Source organism: Styela clava, chromosome 15, assembly GCF_964204865.1.
Source record: "Styela clava chromosome 15, kaStyClav1.hap1.2, whole genome shotgun sequence".
In the NCBI taxonomy this organism is placed as follows: domain Eukaryota; kingdom Metazoa; phylum Chordata; class Ascidiacea; order Stolidobranchia; family Styelidae; genus Styela; species Styela clava.
Genome location: NC_135264.1, coordinates 11,001,059 through 11,020,436, shown reverse-complemented (window position 1 = coordinate 11,020,436; position 19,378 = coordinate 11,001,059). Strand labels below are relative to the sequence as shown.

The window sequence follows — 19,378 nt, the reverse complement described above, 5'->3', positions numbered from 1 at the left end:
TTTATGCAAGCCGTAAACGACAAAAATCTGTAAATCTCTGATTGTATAGAACCACATTTATAGGGATTATATTGTTATTTTAGTGAGATTTTATTGTTGTTTTTTAAATTAATAATAAAACCAGTTTGTTGCCACTTTTCAGAATTATAAACCTCCTCAACTTTTTTTTCACTGGACACAATTAAGTTTAATAGCCCCAAGCCACAACACAATGACGAATCAGTTCCGATATAATTTATCTCAGTTACATACTCGATTGTATTTATTCCGTACATGCTTATTCACTATATAAGATCATTATTCACTGTTTTTACATCCGGCTGGATCGTTGTATTGCGAATGTTATGTTGTACGATAATCGTATGCTGATGATAAAGACATTGCCTCGTTAAAGTGTGTCTGACAGACTGGGGAATCGTGAAGGCGCTACAGTGGTATTCGTCGCCGTGTGACGACAGAGGAAGCATCCTCCAAACAACAAATTAGCCTGAAATAAACTAAAAAGGCTATGAATTTTCCACAAAAATGTTTGTGTGATAACCCAGCTTTTAGGTATCGACGGTGCAAATAAGGTAAGGCAGTGAGTTAAATCGGAGGTTGGTTTCAATTCCTCTCAACAATAAATATATTTAATTTCCCATATGTGTATTTCACAGAAATGAGGCATATATCTTAATTAAATATCGATTAGCACCTGGTACCGTGATAAGTTACCAAATCTATTTAGCGTTGATTTTATTTGTTGTATTGCGGATACTATGGTATTCAATTGAGCTGTAGCGAATGTGCATTGTGTAACGATGGATTATAATGTATTTAACTCTTTCATATTAATAGCATGTAATATTTCACAAAATAGGCCGCATTATGTTTCGCAACAGCGATAATGCATTCGTTCCATGTATTGCCTTTCTAGTTTCGACCACGTATCGTTTCCGGTCTGCCGAGAATGCTCTATAATATTGTGTTTTTGTTTCACTCGATATATGACTTGTGATCTGACCGTAATCTTACTGCATTAAGAATTAAGTGTGTACAATTTCATCTGTATTTGGAATTTGGATCGTGCATCTTTTCAATAATATACAACAATTCGACAATCAACATCGTGAGCTTATTATCATCTGAGGGATTCCAGATTGGAGTCACATTCCATAACACGTGAAATTAATAACGTGGGAATCGAACTTTGAATATTAGGGTGAACAGTATTTATCCCTAAGACCGCATCTTGTCTTCCTACAGAGCCACCTGATTTACTACAATTTAAAATCCAATATGTAATGTCCATCCTATTCTACGCTGCATTTCGCGTCTACTCAACCGCCTGAATTCCCTCGAAGGAACGGACAGTAACTATTTTACAACGCATGCATTACATTTATTACATGACAGTGTGAAAATTATCGACCACAACAGCATTTAACAACATTGTGGAAAAGTAACAAAACTATATCACTATGATGTGATCGGTCAATAATTGAAAATGCATTTTATTATTTTTGCCGGCCAATTATTGAAAAGGCGTTTTGCTAAGTTACTCAAGCATGATAAATGATAATTTCGGAGTTGCAAAATGACAAAAGCAGTTTTGTAATGCAGGCAGGTTTATAAAGTCAATTAAAGTGACAAATCGAATAAAGATTTCTCGGTGGCGAGTAAGTGATGATGCACTTTAAAAACAGTGAATTAGTGAAACGCAAACTAAAATTTATTGACGGGCTAACAAAACTTAATCTAGTCCACAAAAGTGCGAATGGCTTCAAAAAATAAAATAAAGAATAGACATTTCATTTTAAAGTATCAATAAAACGAGAAGCAAAAGAGTCAAATCACTCTAAATCAAGCTGACTGGTTTTGATAGGAGACACAGGTGTGGATCGACGTTGCTGGGTACGGGAGAAGTCATCTGATGGACGTTCTGCCACAAAGGTTTCAGCTGGTACAATGAGTTTGCGACGAACGTCCACGCATCTTCTATCCAAATCCAATGAATTGCGTTTGCAAGCAAGGTCCTCTTCGATGCGATATAGATGCTTGTATAAAGCGTCTCTCGCGTGGCTGGTAAGAAATAAAAACGTGTCCAGATAGGATTTTCATATTTATTCCAGTAATGAAGAAGGCTTATTATAAGACAACCAATCAGCGCAAAAACACAGAAGAGATTCAGTAGTTGGTTCCGTTGAAACATGATTGATAGCTTTATATAAAGCTGATACGAGTTTTTAATACTCTCGTGATAATATAAAAATAAGTCATAGAATTCACCTAACTACAGTGATATTAATCAAGTAATACTTACTGTGCTTGAGCTAGTTTTTCTTTTAATTGAGAAATACTTCCTTCAATCTGTCTGACTTCTTCAACCAATCCATATTGAGGCTGAAAATTTATTTTCGAGTAGAAATGACATATGAATTCAAGTTAAGTAACAGTTTCATTTATTTATTTCATCTGATTGCTTTTTAAAGTTAAAACTTCAGTCCATGCATAAGTTCATGGCACCTTGTTTTTTTCAAGTGAATTAGAGATGGTCAATTATAGTCGGTGATCCATCAATACCTTGGTTTTTTTGAGTGGATTAGAGATAGTCAATTATAGTCGATGATCCATCAATACTTCATTATATGTGAATATACAGTATAATCTTTAAAATAATAAAAGAAATGTTCATATAGAAATAAGAAAACGACTTCACGACAAAAGATGACATTCCACCTTTTGTATACAAAACAAAGTAATTCAGTTTAAATGTTATATGTATTGTAGGTATATTGAATATACACCCACATATGTGCTTATCGAGGTTACAGTGTACTATAAACAGTCAGAGATTCCTTATGACAAATATGAGTAATGGATGCTCGACTTTGTATTAACTATAATATAGTCATGATTTGTATATGTAGTGTAAATGATTGAAATGATGAAAAACATTAACTCCTCAGATATCAGACACTTCTTATGCAGAGACATGTTCAGGACAAAGGCATAGAAATATTGCATATAAAAATGATATTTATAATACGACTATATGTTTGATTTAACATCCCTTATTTCAATATATGAAAATAGTTTGGTTGTGATAGGATTTACATATTTATCCCGAGGAAGAGTTAAGTCGATAAGACAGATCAATCATATGGTGAACCACATCATCTCGTCCGGTTAACAGTCCACGTCGGGTATGAGATTTGCTAGCCAGTTTTCAGAAAAGTGGACTTGATGGTGGAGAAAGCCGTAACCGACCAGGTGGCGAGGAGTCCAGCAATCCTCTCGCACATAACCATCCCTGCATGGGATTCGAACCTGCGGACCCACGCAGGGTAATCAGAGTTGCGGTGGCGAGCGTATTCCTAACGCTTAGCAAAATTGAATTTAGTACCTTATCTCTGCAAAGTTCCACGTTAGGTCTGTAAGTTCTTGTTTCCAGTCTTGTATGAGCAACTTTCAATGGAGCTGCTTTGGCACGAATTGCTTCCTCAAGGTTACGAATATCAGCTTCCACTTCTTCAATCTCTTCTTTCGTCTGAAATATTTCATCTTGGATTAGCAAGCAAAAAAATATTTATAAAAAGTATTTGATGAACATAGACAAAAAGAAAAGTAGATAACAAATCAGTAAAATAAAAAAGAAACCATAATAGATACCAGGCGTACTACGGCCTGTTGTCCCTTTACCATTTGATGTACGGCATGGGATTAGATAGCCAATTATTTGATTCAAATGCATGGACTTTATGGCGGAGGAAGCCGTAACCGAACAGTGGTTACCTGGGGTAAGGAGTCGTGCAGTCTTTTGGCACATAATTATACTCCACAGAATTTGAACCAGTGAACCCATGCAGAGTAATCAGAGGTGCGATAGTAATCGTATATCTAACACTTAGCATGATTGTAACAATTTCATCACATGATTAGGGATAGAAAAACATGATTGGGGATTTTTATATTTGAATTTTTCAATACTATCAAATCTATAACAATTATCTTTAGCTATATTACGTATCAAAATTTAAACTTAATTCAATTAAATGTGCTCACGTTCTTTCTCTGCCATTCCAATTCTCCCTCTGCTCTCTCAGTTTCATGAATACGCTTACGGTAGGCAAATTCAGTTGCATTTCTCTGCGCTTCCAACTCATTTCGAGTTTGTGCCAAAGTAGCAGCAGTCGCTTCTCGTAAAGTGACACTTGCCCTCATTTCTGCTTCAGCACGGTCTTTGTTGTATTGCGAGAATTGATGCCAAGCCTCGGGTGTAGTACTCCTAAACAATGCATAAATAATGATTTTTCTGTTTATGCATGATGTAAAACCTTCTGGGCACGATTTTGAAGTGACAAACGATGGTCAATTACAGGCTGAAAAAGGGATAATTCAATGAACACTAGTGCAGGGATGGCTAACAACTCATGAATAAATGCAAAATAATATACAGACATTTGAGTTATAAAAAAAAAAATTAAATAATAATGAGGTAACTACTATGGTATACTGGTATGAAGGTAGGCAATCACACAATAACAACCAAGAATTATAAAACTTGAGAAATAATGTATGAATAGATTACTCATTGGTGTTAATACTGATTTACTGATTAAATACCTATAACTCACAGTTCTTTTCAACATTAGGAATATAATAATTAACCCATTCATCATAAAAGGTTCGGCCTCCCTGCTTGCGAGCTTCTGGTTAAATCATATGGATACAAATGCGAACCCCATATTCGCCATATGGAATACCATACAGAATTGCTATGATAAAACCCATCTTTGTATGGCATGGGAACTTGCAGTTCAAATACTTAGTAATAATAGCAGTGTCAAGTAGAAATCTCAAGGCTTAGCACTGAGTCAAGTCGAGTCAATGACTGAGATGAGCCTCACTTGTGATAAGGTTGTAACGACTCAAAGTCATTTTATTTAGATAACTTGAGTCACTGAGTTTTCAATAAATGATGACTGAAGAGTCTTTCCAACTTGGAATATTAGCATTCAACTGACAATGGCAATAACTTCCAGTGTAGAGCTAGCGAACAACAGAGTTACCAATCATGTTTTTTCAGTGACCCAACAAATAATGAAGTATTGCATCAATTTAATTTAACAATAAGTGAAATACTATAGTAGTTGCTATGAAATTTTTCCTAACATTGCTTATATCAATGAACTGCATTCTTCATTTTAATGATGAAAAGATCATGTGTGACCAATGCAATAAAATGATTCATCAATCCAGTTATAGTGAATAGAACTTGAGAAGTGAGCAACATAAAATCACTCAATAACCTACTCCTTTGGTACTCTTGTTGGGTTCGGTTTGTATGAAACCCCTGCGGATTCATTGTTGAGAGCGTAACATGTTCGATCAATACTTTGTGCCTCTGTCTTGTCTTTCAAATCACTTTGCAATTGTTGTCTTGCTTCTTGCAAAAGACTATAAAATATGAAATTTCATCATCGTTGAAGTGAAAACCTGCTTACAGAATCAAGTTTAATTTGTATTTTTGTATATTTGAGACATTGTTAAAGATATATCTTGGACTCAAACTTAATAGAGTGCTGGTTGAAATTTTATTGTGTAGCTTATTTGTTACAGTAATAATTACCACACTTACCAAAGTTGTTCAAAGGATTCTGCAATTCTTTTCTGAAGTTGACCTTTGATCCCTTCAATTACTTCCACTTCCTGTAAGTTTAATAGCGTTACAGAAAAGTTTGTGAATGTACAATCAATTCTCTTAATATATAGCAGTCGCACCAAGAAAGCATTTTAACGTAAGCCATATTCCATTTTCATCGATTGCAGTTCATTAGCTTAAAGCCTGCCATTTGTGCTTGAGTAAAATTGATGCAATTTCAAGTCCCAGTCAAGCCAATGACTGTGGTAAAGTTGCCTTGGCTCAAGTCAAGTATAATCTATTTTGAATTGCTAATAAACTACAGTCATACAAACCCAGGTCGTGAAATGAATTGCTGGGTTAAAAAGTTCAACTACTGATAATGACGACATCCTTAGTTTCTTCGATTTATATTGCCTTCTTACAAACCTTATGTAACTCGGCTTCCACATTGTCACGAACCATATCAATGGACTGGCGACCTTCACGCAAAGTCAAGCACTCAATGGCAACATCTAGTGGCAGTGCCTTCGCTTCTAAAGCTTGCTCCGTTGTTAACTTGGACTGATTTAAAGCCTAGAACAATGAAAAAGAAAACTGTTTTACAAAATATCATAAATGAGGCTCAATTTTATATGAGAAGTGATTTATAGATGACCAGCTGCACATAATCAAAATTTCAGAGACTTGTCCACAGCCTTGTCTAGAGCAGGGTTTCCTAACCTGGGGTCCGCAGACCCCTGGGGGTCCGTGACGACTACACAGGGGGTTCGCAGCAATATTAGGAGTCTGAAATATATACATTCTAACGCAGGGGTGTCAAACTCGTGGGTTTTCAAGGGCCGCATTGCATTTTGGGAATTGTGCAAAGGGCCGCAAACAGCTTTTGATATATTTTGATAATGTAATAATAACTTAATAGCATATTTTTAGATATGTGTAGTTTGTGACATATATTGTGATGCAATTAAATAACCGAATGGAGTTTTGGTATTTTCTAAAATTTAAAATGGCATTTACATATTGATTTCTTGGTATTTTACTATTATTGCAAATTTATTTATTATAAAAATCCAAGTTTTTTTTGCAACTACCCGAAACAATTTTGAACAAAGATTTGATAAAAAAAATAATACATAATAAAAATGACTTAATCTAAATATATACCCCAAAAATACTAACGAATAAACTCAATGTTTTTTTCATTACATATGTCCTGACGTTTGGCATCTCTTTTGTGCCACCAGCTTACTAATATCGGGCTGAAATGATTTTACAGTACCAACTCTAATTAACGGGGTCACATGATTATCGGTTATACTGTTAACAAAAGTAATGACTGACTTTTCGGACCATACATTTCCCGCCACATTGCCTACCATTGGCACCACGTGGCATATGACCGCTTGGATTATGATTTATATATATTGACTTTTAGTAACTAGGTAGTTGTTTAATTATAGTAATATATATATAAACACATAAAAATATTCTATTCCAAGTTGATCTTCAAATTTGTCATATTGACTGATGAGCTTATTCTGATATTGTCTACTTATATTGTATTCTTTCATTGTGCTGATAGAAATGCGCCAAATTGAACAATGTGCTTTAGAATTTTAAGAAAGACAGAAATATCGCAACCCCCTTTTTTTGAAAATGCTACTTTCTTCGTGTTCTTTTTTGTTAGCTTGAAGTGTATCCATAATTGGGTCAAATTGAAAACAAACAAAAAAATTAATTTTTCAAAACTACTTTCTGTATATTGTCCTTTTTTTGTGTGAATAATCAATTAGATGAAAAAAAAATTTTACAAAATATTACAATTATTGTTAAGCGTTCGAGGGTAGCATTGGAAGTTCTCTGGGGCCGCATGCGGCCCGCGGGCCGCATGTTTGACACCCCTGTTCTAACGTATATCCACTGTTACATAGTCATTCATAAACGAGATAAAGTTGTAAGTTGACTCCCAAAATTATAATTGTTACGATTCCTTAATAAATGGCCTACCAATATTTAACGTTAGTATGTATTAATTCAGACTTTTTGGGGTTTTATTTCGTCAAAATATATGTAAAACTGCATAGAATCGTTGTTGTGGAGTCGGGCTTACGAGTTTGCTTGTCATAAATTGATCTGTAACATTAATTTCGTTTGTGTTGTTGTGTCCAAATGGAACAATATCCTTCCTCGATGGTTAGGCACATAAACTGATATAGGATGGGGGTTCGTAAAAAATAATATCCACAAACAGGGGTCCGCGGCCCGGAAAGTTTGGGAAACTCTGGTCTAGAGCACCAATTCATACAAATTTTTTCTTGTCTGAAGAATTTTTAGAATAGCTTTCAAGCTTTATGATTTATTTCAGAAACTTATGAGTACAAATATATATTAAGGTTAAGAACCATGATTCGAAAAGCTCTAAATCAGAATTTAGAAGAATATCAGATTATGATAAATCTTTCTAATACTATTCAACTATTACCCTGATTTCATCATCCGTTTCCGCTAAACATCTTTCAAGTGTTTCCCTCCATTTTGTTATGTCATCAATCCTGTTATCTAATCTTGTATTGTTATCATGTTGATCCCACTTGGTTTGATTTGCAGTAACTGTTAATGAAAGATTTAGATGTATTAATTGTTAACACCATAAAACAGTAATAATAATAAGAATGTGGGGTACAGCAATGTAAATTCCATAACTGTTCAAACAAAAATGTGATGAGAAAATAAACGCTGTAGTCTAGCTGCGTAAATAATGCCAAGCAAAAATATGGTTCGACTTAAAAATACAGACCAAACTTTTCAATTTTTGAGAAAAAATCTGTCTTGCATTAGGCTGTAAGGACATTTCTTTTTTTGTATTCCGACATCAAACTCGTAGGCTATTCAGAATTATTACAGTAATTTCCCTGAAGCACTCACTTACCATTTGCTAAAGCTCTGCTTTCCTGGCGAATCTGATGCGAGCTGACTCTTTGACGTTCAGCGTTCGTTGAAATTAATTCATTTGAAGAAAACCAATCCGATGGTGCAAACCGTTGGGTCGGCTTCAAACTTAACGTTGCCATGTCTGTATATTAAAAATTAGGCTAATTACACTTTGCTTAGAGAACGATCAACATACAAGTCGAATAAATCCAAGTAAGTTACGTAAAACACCGAGAAGAAAGCGACGAAACAGACAACGCGAGCCGCCTGTGGAATTAGCGTCGAGAACAATTGATCACTTGTTACCATAACGCTTTGCCATAGCAACGGTTAGGTACGACGCATTGTGGCGCTATGGAGCATTCAAGCAGATCTTCATTTATCACCATTAACGTAGTATTATCGAAGTGGGCCTCTTTATCGTTTTCCTATATTTTTTGCTGTAATTATTTCTGGAGCTATAACAATTCCCTACTTTCTGCAACTAATGATGAATTCAGTTGTGTATTTTCGGTATTCATAGTTGGAAGAAGTCGCTAGAATGCTAATGCCCTTATACTTTTTCAAATTTCACCGTGAGTTTTACATAGTCCAGTTTTATAATCTCCAGGGCAGTATTTCACATGACATTGACACTACACCTTCAAATCTTTTTCACTTGTCGTTGATACAGATCATTAAACTATCGACTGCAATTTTGTATGCATTGTGCTGACTATGTTAGTGATTAGATATTTGCATCCATTATTTGAGTTACGCAATTTTATATGTGCATATATAAGGACAACAGAAACAATTTATTTCGCAAGATTGTATATCACATCAATGTAGGCTTACCATACGCCCAGCTTTTTAGCGTCTTGTCTCGCCGTCCCGACAAGTCAGTCAAACATCCCGCTTTGACGTTCAGCCATTCAGCATGATACACGAACATTACCAATTAACATGTTCTCGTTACTGTTTTTGCTGTGTAGCGCAGCGCTAGCCTACTTGCTGAAAGCGAATGCGTTATTTTGTTTGTTTCGTTGTTTCCCGCTAACATTGTTTGCGAACGTATCACATGTAACATTGAACAACGTCTTTTTGAAGAAGATGTTATCTACAGAAAAGCATGCTTGGGCGAATAAATAAATTCTCAATGCTTGAAAACCAGGCTATTTTATTATTCTTTCTTCCTTTTGCTGTACATAAAAAAATCGAAATTCGAATTATTTGTATCGTTAACGTCAATTCCTTTCTATTATTCGAACTGAAACCGATATTTGGACAGAGAATATGCGCATGAACTCTCGATGACAATATGGCCTATGAAGACAGCCGGGATGGTTTAAAAATAGCCCTATGTAGTAAAATCGGAAAATGTAAAGTAACAAAATAACAGCTGAGGGGTCGTTGTCTTTGGAGGCGTCCCGCTTTGAAGTCACAAAAATATGGTAACCCTACATCAATGGCCTAATAAATATCATACATATATATATATATATGTATTAAGCTCGTCTTCCGAAATTACCATAATAATTTCGAAGGAAATAAGACTAAGCAAGTTACGAATAGATTTGGCAGTAAGATGCATAGTGAGCAATTATTGATTTGCACAAACTATATTTTATTGTTAATTTTATGACGCGTCGCCTTTCTTCAAAACAATAAAAAGAATCGATTGTTAAAATATGTTAATATGTGTAATACTATGACGTGTATACGGTGATTCCCACTTGTGGAAAATGTCTTTATTGTGCATCTTATTACGAAATGATCATGAAACATCTGTATAGTTTCTTATTTCTTAAATTAGGACGAGATTCGACATAAATAAGTCTGTATTTGGAATATACACACTGTAAATTTACGACTGCGTATACAATGTCATTTTTCAATGAATAAGATTGCGTGCTAACATACTCCCAACTAATGGTGAGAAAATTAAGTATAAATGAGTCACGCGTTAATTTACGAAATTATTCTTGCCAGTAAGACGTCGGTATATAGGCCTACCAACCTATGCCAGATTTGAACGATAACACTTAACTGTCTGGAGAACAGTTAGCCGGACGGAAGTTCATGCATAAAAATGTGTTAACAGACAATATCAAAATAGTATTTTAAGTGCTTCTATTGAATGTGTATTCGATGTACCCTGGGCGTAGTTGTAGCAAAGGTAATAAAAACATTGTGTCAGTGGTTAGCAGTATCCGCAAGGTCCAATCTCTTAATCTTTTGTTGTATGAATGACGTCTCTCGAACCACATTCTCAAACAATGATGGGCCTCTAATGTCACTGGTTGTCTTTGAATTACAGTAGTAAATGCAAGATGAGCTGTTTTATTGAATTTCTGCGGTATCTTCTTCTCTTCCACAATGTCGTAGTGTTGGGTGAGTTAGATATATACACAAAATACATATATTTAAATTATAAATATTCCAGAAATGACTATATTTACTTATGTAATACTATCTTTAAACATAATTACATATTATTTATTATTTTTCATAAAGACAACACGTCATTTTCAATTTCTCAGTTACAGCTTGTTTCTGCTTCGGAAACTTTGAGAGATTGTCTTTGAGAAATCACTTTTAATAACGTTTAATTATTAAAACCGAAAAAGCCAAGAACGTGAATATGACGTAAGATCCTTCATTGGCTAGTTCATTTAGTATATTGATATACGTAGTTAAGACCTATATTTTCTGCTATACTTTCAATGCTAATCAGAATAAGAATTGATCTAATTTTATGTACATTGTATTCTGTATACGTTGACGGAATTGTAATAAAACTCATAAGGTGTTTCAATCGAGTGTTCTCTGTTGCCACTGGGTATCGTCAGGTTGATAAACTTGGGCCAATCCAAGCCAATCAAATCAGACCAACCAATCAAAAATAAATGTGTAGTGAGATCGAATCTTCACAGTATAATTCCGATAATTTAGCAAATCAATCAATTTCGCGTTCCACAGCTGGAGAGACATTGGCTAGCGCCTAAGTATTGAGTGCTGATGTTGAAGACAGCGACTGGACGCCTGTTTTCCCACTTTCATGCATTGCGATATCTTGCTGTAATTCCGGATCAGGCTCTCGCGTTAGACGGCGTCTGATAGAAGCTCGAACTTCGACAGTGCTGTGAGAAAGAGCTGCTCGGGCAATGGCAAAACCACTTGAGTATATAATAGGATTTAGTGAACTGTTGATTGGTAACAGAAGAATCGCAGCAACGGCATATGCGTCTCCCGAGAAGTTCGTTCCAACTTGACTTGCTATAGACATAACGCAAATCGGAAGCCAACAGCACAGATCCGTTGCAATTAGTATTGTGATTTTTCTTTGCATTACTGTACTCCGATTATCGTGCTTTGTTGCACTGCCCTTGACTTTTCTATTTGTTGACTTGTGGTATATTTTACAATAAGCAATGATGATGAACAGCAGGATACAAAAATTCAGAGTTATTATAAACAAAGATAACGCGTGGAGAGACGGTCTTCCGCTTATTCTGAATAATCTTGGAATGCAGACCCCATCGGCGCTATAGAAGCCAAAGTAACCGAGTACACTGGGAGCAAAGTCCTTGTAAATACTTTCCAACATATTACGTGCATTCTTCCAAGTTTCAAAGTTTGTTGATATTTTATTTACACGGCGTCCAAGAACAGCAATTCGTTCTGCAAAAATTCTGTAGTCATCCCATGATACGACAGTGTTTTCAAAGTACATTGATGGCCGTGTAAGTACCTCGGGTACCATGGTTTGATTAATTGACGGAATCAGAGGCAACGCAGCTAAGAAAAGGGACAAGCTCCACGTTATAATCACCGCAGCGATAGCCCATTTTGGTTTTACATTCCTGCTTTGAAACGGTCGATGAATCCCATAAAAGCGATACATGGTCAAGGCACCCAGAGAAAAAACAGATGTTTCACTGGATAATACAGTCATAACCCCAATTGCGTTACATGAAGCGCTGATCCTCCATTGCCTGTCTTTTAAACAGTATTCTCCGGACATTGAAGCTGACTTAATTCCAATTATAAGCAGGGTGACACCCATGAGGAAATCAGATATTGCCAGGTTTATTATCAGTATTCTGTTACATCGACTCATTGGGCTTTGCGCACTAGACTGTGGGCCAAATTCAGAGTAACAAGTTTCTATAATAACGGCGATGTTTCCTAGAATTGCGATACATGACATAAACCAGATGAAATAACGGAGAAACGAAAGTCTAATCATTTCTTCTGGCGAAGATAACGGGTTTAGGTCATTCCAGTTGTCTGGACATTCGTCGGTATTGTCTTCGCAGTCTTGTTTGCCATTCATTACTGATGAAAATGGAACAAAGAGAGGGCTCCCGCTTTTGCAATAAAAATGAGTCATATCACTGCAGCCTTTTTCATCTGATTGATCCAGACAGTCTGATTGTAAATCACATACTTTGTCCTTTTTGACGGCAATGCGCTATAAATGTAGATTTGAAATTAGCAAAAATAAGTTGCACAAATTTGTGAATATCATTAGATAAATTCATATTTATGAAAAGATTTTTTTGTCTAAATTCATTGAATGAATGTGCATTGGAGTATGGAGATTGCGTGCACTTACTACAGTGCCTCTGACATGCGCGTCTTGTCGCCTACATACTATTTTCAGTTGCACCATTAATCCAACTTGTACCATATGTATTAAATGGTTTGTAACTAAATACGTTTGTAAAGTTTTTAATGAGAAATCAACTTCTAACCTGTCTTGTGCCGAGTGGTGATTCTACTGTACCAGCGTTGCATTTAAAATAATCTGTGCAATTGTGTTCATCAGCACCGTCGGTACAATCTTTGATTCCATTGCATATTGACTCTCCGATGACAAAGTTTGTATAATCGTAAGCAAATTGCGTCGCGAAATCACTACATCTGTCGAAAACAATGCGAATGATTTGAAGGTAGATTTTGGTTTATCGCATTAAAAAGATACTGTAAGATAGTAAACAATTTGAAGAGAGTACGAGATATCGAAATTGTCACTTACGCCCGGACTTTTAGTTCTCCACTGAAAATAAATACATTGAAGGTTATTTTTGAGAGTTTGAATTTATCGCATTCTGGCACACAACATTCCGCATTGCATTCATCTTCGAAGCGAGCGCAATTGATGACACCATCACACCTTGTAACAAGAAAATAACAAAGCAAAACTCAGATATATGGACATGTATAAGGTGAATCAAGGAAGCCAATGACTGCAAAATGGTGTGAGAATTCTACTAAACGTCTTACAAAATGTATTGAAGGTGTCTCCGTGAATTACAAAAAAAACAGCTAAATTTAGATCGAAATAACGAGCCCTGTAGGATTCAGAAAAAAATCAATAATAGCATTCTCGTGACTACTTTCAACTTTATGTAATGAAAAACTAAGATCAACTGGTGTTTTAAATGCGGAGAAGCGTAATTTTCCACAACAAGAACAACAAAGTAAGCAAACCGATCCATAGGTACATTTTGTGTTCAACAAATCATCGTAAGTACAGCATTTTCCCAGAAAAAAATGTCGAATTAATAATATTCTGGTTGGAACGATGCCGGAGAAAAATATCTGAAATTGGTCTTTGGCGTCATGTATTCAAGCCTTCGAATTTTTTTTTTTCGAATTTTACACAAGTAGTTATCCATTGATATTAGTTTTCTGAGTTTAAGTCACTAAATTTGTTTATTGGATAATTCATGCTTTCAAAATTTTGAGAAACTCATACTTTTTACCGCGCGTTGAATATACATTGTTGAATATTTCCATAAGATTTAAAGCCTGTCCTATTTCCAAAATATTATCTGAAACTTTCCAACAATCAAAATCAGTAGTGTTCTGTATTGCAACAACGTCCTTGACAGGCAGGATACATTGCTTCTCGTCAATCGCTAAAATTGGACAGTCCACAACACCATCACAAACCTTTGAAAGGCCTAAACATTTTTTGTTCGTATGACAATACAACTCTCCGACTTGACAGTTATTAAGACCGCCACATTTGTTAGAATGATAACAAATCGAATTGCACAACTTCATCAAATCGACGTTATTTCGGTTCGAATTACAAAGGCATTCATCTGATAAATCTGTACAATCAATGACGCCATCACACATTTGACGTTTCGCTATTATTTTGTTGTCAGATACACAACGAGCGCAGTTAAATGAATTATTCTTGAAACATAAGTCTGATTTGTCTTCGCACATAGTGTGATTATCATGTAATGTCCATTGAGGAATATTACACATTTCTTCTTTTGTTCCCAATACAGTTTTTCTACACTTAAAACCAGGCATGTATTGTGGGTTGTCTATTCCTTTTGGACAATCTTGGAATCCATCGCAGGCGTAGGACTGCGGTATGCAAATTGATGAGTCGAGGGGACACCTCCACATACGTGCTTCATTGCATCCTTCTATTTCATCGCTACAATCTCCACAATGATCCATTCCATCACATAAATATTTAGACGAAATGCATCGACGCCCGTTGTGACAAGAAAATTCATTCGGTGAGCAAGTTTGCTTCCAAAGTATCACTTCATCGCTGCCATCTCTACAATCTTTAATTCCGTTCACAACCCAGTTGCGCGGTATACATCTTCCGCTAACATTGCAACGAAATTCTGTCGTACCTATGCATTCCGCTAACTGTTTTCTTTCATCAGTAGCATTTTCGCAATCTGGGTGTCCGTCATTCACTCGATATCTTTTTACACATTGTCCGTTATCACATCGGAATTCTTCAGCATTGTCGCAATGTCTGAAAGGTCCAATTTCATCTTCACCATTTTTGCAATCGTCATTTTTATCAAAAACCCATTCCCGCGGAATGCATCTTCCGTTCGTGCAATTAAATTCACTTTCATTGCAAGCATTAAGAGGTGTCATTTCATCACTGTCGTCATCAACTTCGTTAGTTTTACAATTTACGTTACCATCCATTACTGCCCACCTGGGCAAGCATAGCCTGCTTTTTCCGCAGGTAAATTCTGAATACAAGACACAATATATTATGAAAGGACATCATGGTCATTTCAAAATCTCTACTTAGCCTATACACCCTTGTTCAGAAGACATGTATGAAAATGTGCAAATGAACGTTGGCAACTTAATACCCCTAGCACCTTACTCTTGTTGAAAATTTCTTTAGAAATGATCTAAAACTTAGTTGCTATCAAAAATGACTAAATTCGGTGTCAGCAAAGTACGCTTCACAACAAAAAGCCAGTGCAACCTAAGCCGCTCATTGGCCTCGTCGCACAGTAATTTTATGAGTAAAATTGACCATTATAAATTGTAACATATAAATCTTGCAATCTCATTTGCAAGAAATCGAAAAGAAAAGTTAATTTTAACCGTGATTTTGTACTTAGATAAAGGTAAAGTCTGATTCATTTTTTATTACAAAATCTCATTTTTTGCGCAGTATCCTTATCTGTACACAGGATGGGCTCTACGGCCCCCGCAATATGTTTGGCGTGGGTCCAACAATATTTAGGGCGGGCCTTATTTGTATTAGCAGGTGAACTACGTTCTGTAAGTGTAAGGTATAGTCGATTCGATACTATTATATGAAGAGAACAATGCAATGCTTGCTCAATTTTATGCTCCGGCGTTTCGAATTTCAAAGTTTTATTTTAAGATTGTTTACAATTCTACCAGTCGCGATATTTTCACAGAATTAAGAACAACGAAAAAAAGCAAAATTATCCGAAGGTTCGCTTGTCCAACAAGATGATAAAAGATATGTGTGACGTCGACCCTGGTATATTTTTCAGTGATTTCAGTCAAGCGTAACTCACATGGAATTGAAACACTTGCATGTCTTTTATACTTGAGAACAGAGCAGTAGCTTCGAGACAGCACATATACATTCACTTCCTCCCGAATGAATATATATTCAATTTAATTTATTTGGCGCTTGGACACTTAAACCAGTGTAAATACATACTCCCTTAATGCAATTTACCATCGGGCCTGCAGGGAAGAGTAATGACTCCTTTCTTTCCCAGAATACAACCATTCTTTGTTCCCAGTAACATTCTTGGTAGACATCTATTGATTCCACGGCATGTAAATTCATCATCCGTACAATTCACTCTTTCTGTTATAAAATTTATTGTTAAATGGTTTTTATGTTACTGTTCATCATTCGATTTTGTACATTTATCAATGTTTTGTAATGCTGTTTTGTGATACTTGGCAAAAAAATGGTTCCTTGGCACAGACAATAAACAAAAGTGTCTTATTTAAATCGGTTGTTAAAATGTGTGCAGAATTATGATTGCGTACAAGGTAATAAAAGATTGGACTAGTGATATTGCTTAGTTACTGATATTGAAATGTCAACGAAAATTTATCCTACGCTAAAGCGTCTTCCTCTTCATCCCACCTTTTGGCACTAATTATGCTCGAAGTGCATCACACATTGAGGAGTTCAACATTTATTTAACAATATCTAATTTCCTGCAATGAGTGTGGGCGATAAAGAAAAATGTAAGCGTGCGTGAATTTCAATGTAGTTTGTCAAATCAAATAGTTCCGAAAAAGTTATAGTTGTTTTTAATTAACATCTTAAATACATCGTTATTGTAACTGATTACTTTTGTAGTTACGGAAGGAAAAGATATGCACGTCTTAAACTGACAAAATGTGTTAGCATAATACTGGTATTTCTTGAAATGCATACAAATTTACGTCGGCAAAATGATCCATACCGCAAGAGTGCCGATTCATATCAATATATTTAAAAAAATATATTTGTTTTCTCAAATAAAATTACAATTTGATACTGACCATTCTCACACCTATCATCGAAAACACCTTCTCGTTTTTGACATCGTCCAGTTAAAGAACATCTGTGATAGCCATCTTCGATTCGACAACCTGGACGAAGCCTTCGTACATTTAGAGAATTGACTGTGAAAATTACAAAAAAATAAAAAACTATTCGACTGAATGGATGATTTTAATTTAGTTTGTTCGATGATGAATAGGAAATGAAGTTATCAGCTAAAACTTGTTTGATGTAAAACAAATGATTACGATCTAGAAATGTGTACATGGTGAGAAAGATGTAAACTCGTCACTAAAAAATACCATATAAATCAATGTAATCAAATCACCACGGAATGTTTTGCTTCATTTTTTTGGTTGTGCAATTTTTAAAATGTTACAGATGTCGCCATCGAAGTTTTCCATTATACTATATACTAGGGCTGGGGAGTCGGAGCCATGAAATTTTGACGTAGCTGGAGTCAGGGTTACCAAAATAGATTAAGACAAAGCTACCAAAAATTTTAGTGTCTCCAGCTCCTAACTATTTAATTATTTACCCGCATTCATAATTTTTTACCATTTATTACAATTACAAAACTCTTTTTCTTGATCACACTCAAAACATCAATAACCAAGAATCCGGAACTCAAGCAAAAATGGAGCGCAAGCGCTGTAGCCTATATATACAAAGGCTACGTAGGTGAGGCCGGAGCTATTGTAATCTTACCAGCTCCCCAGCCCTGGTATTAAACATAGGGCATCCTTGTACATTTTTGTCTTCTGTGTAGATATTCAACTTACCCAAAATTGCAACATTATAGCAGAGAAGAAGAAATTTAATAAAACTGCACATCTCGCATTTTCAGCTGTAATTCAAAGACTGCTTGTGATCTAAGATGCCCACCATTATTTGAGAATATGATTCGAAGGACGTCATTCTTATAACAAACGTTACAGGAAGTCCCGTACGTGATTAAACCTTGCAGGTACTTCTTAACACACTCCACAATGTTTATATTATTTGAATATGTCTTCTGTGACAATTTCAATGTTGTTATGAAGTCAGTTCACAATATATCCTAACCAGGTTCGTTGTTTCTTAATCAGCAATTGTTTAAGTATTTTTAGTTCCTTTAATACATATGTGAAGGCCAAATCAATATATGGTATCGATGAATTCCTTTCACAATTTAAAAAAATTGGCATAACTTTATGGAAACCCTATATATTCAACTTACCAAAAACCGCGTCATTATAAAAGAGAGGTAGATACAAAAGAAATTAAAACAAAAAACAGCACATCTTGCATTTACTGCTGTAATTCAAAGCCTACTAGTGACCTTAGAATTAGATGCTCATCATTGTTTGAGAAAATGATTCAAAAGACGTCATTCTTACATGCAGGAAGTCTCGTGTGCGATTAGACCTTGCAGATACTTCTGACCACACTCCAATATTAATATAATCTAAGCTGCAATTTTACCCATGATAGATCGGATACACATTCAATAGTAGCAGTTAAAATACCATTTTGTTTTTGCTTGTTAACAAATTTTTATGCATGGACTTCCGTCCGACTAACCTTTTACCAGGCGGTTAAATGTTATCGTTCAAGTCTGGTATAGGTTGATATCTAGGGACGTCTTCCTGGCAAGTATAATCTCGTAAATCAACGTGTGAGTCATTTAATACTTAATTTTCTCACTATTAGTTGGGGATATCTCAGCACGCAATCCTAATCCTTAAAAAATGACATTGTATACGCATTTCTAAATTTAATAGTTTGTATATTCCGATATAGTTTATCTATGTCGAATTCCGTCATAATTTAAGGAATAAAAACTATACAGATGTTTCGTATTAAAGGACAAACTATGGCAAATCAGTGGTTTATGCGATTGGACTTATGACAGCATTAGCGCGGTGAAACATGCGTTTTTTTTCTGGTTGTCTTGGCCATGGATAGCTTTTATGGGATTCATCGATCACTTCAAAGCAGAAATGTAAAACCTGAATGGG

The 19,378-nt window shown here is 35.5% G+C and overlaps 2 protein-coding genes across 4 annotated transcripts in view; both read right to left on the bottom strand.

Annotated features, from left to right (window-relative positions):
• The window catches only part of LOC120333784 (uncharacterized), a 61,068-nt gene extending 42,805 nt beyond the window's left edge, over positions 1 to 18,263 (bottom strand). The window contains exons 1-7 of one of the 3 annotated variants that reach the window (XM_039401154.2): positions 18,161 to 18,263; positions 17,378 to 17,500; positions 16,551 to 16,685; positions 14,304 to 15,570; positions 13,581 to 13,718; positions 13,297 to 13,465; positions 11,081 to 13,013 (exon numbers count right to left, since the gene is read on the bottom strand). In XM_039401154.2, the coding sequence (XP_039257088.2) occupies positions 11,541 to 13,013; positions 13,297 to 13,465; positions 13,581 to 13,718; positions 14,304 to 15,570; positions 16,551 to 16,685; positions 17,378 to 17,500; positions 18,161 to 18,212 (3,357 nt within the window). In that variant the 5' untranslated portion in view covers positions 18,213 to 18,263 and the 3' untranslated portion in view covers positions 11,081 to 11,540. Of the gene's footprint in view, positions 1 to 11,080; positions 13,014 to 13,296; positions 13,466 to 13,580; positions 13,719 to 14,303; positions 15,571 to 16,550; positions 16,686 to 17,377; positions 17,501 to 18,160 lie in introns of those variants that run through there. The other 2 variants (XM_078120387.1, XM_078120386.1) reach the window with 2 other exon arrangements.
• Positions 1,358 to 8,848, bottom strand: LOC120333815 (tektin-2-like). The gene is made up of 9 exons (XM_039401196.2): positions 8,556 to 8,848; positions 8,109 to 8,236; positions 6,053 to 6,199; positions 5,621 to 5,691; positions 5,296 to 5,439; positions 4,045 to 4,267; positions 3,386 to 3,529; positions 2,303 to 2,382; positions 1,358 to 2,061 (listed from the first exon to the last, which is right to left on the bottom strand). Exons 1-9 carry the CDS (start codon positions 8,695 to 8,697, stop codon positions 1,833 to 1,835), a joined length of 1,308 nt encoding a protein of 435 aa, XP_039257130.2. The 5' UTR covers positions 8,698 to 8,848; the 3' UTR covers positions 1,358 to 1,832.
• Positions 18,264 to 19,378: the final 1,115 nt, after the last annotated feature.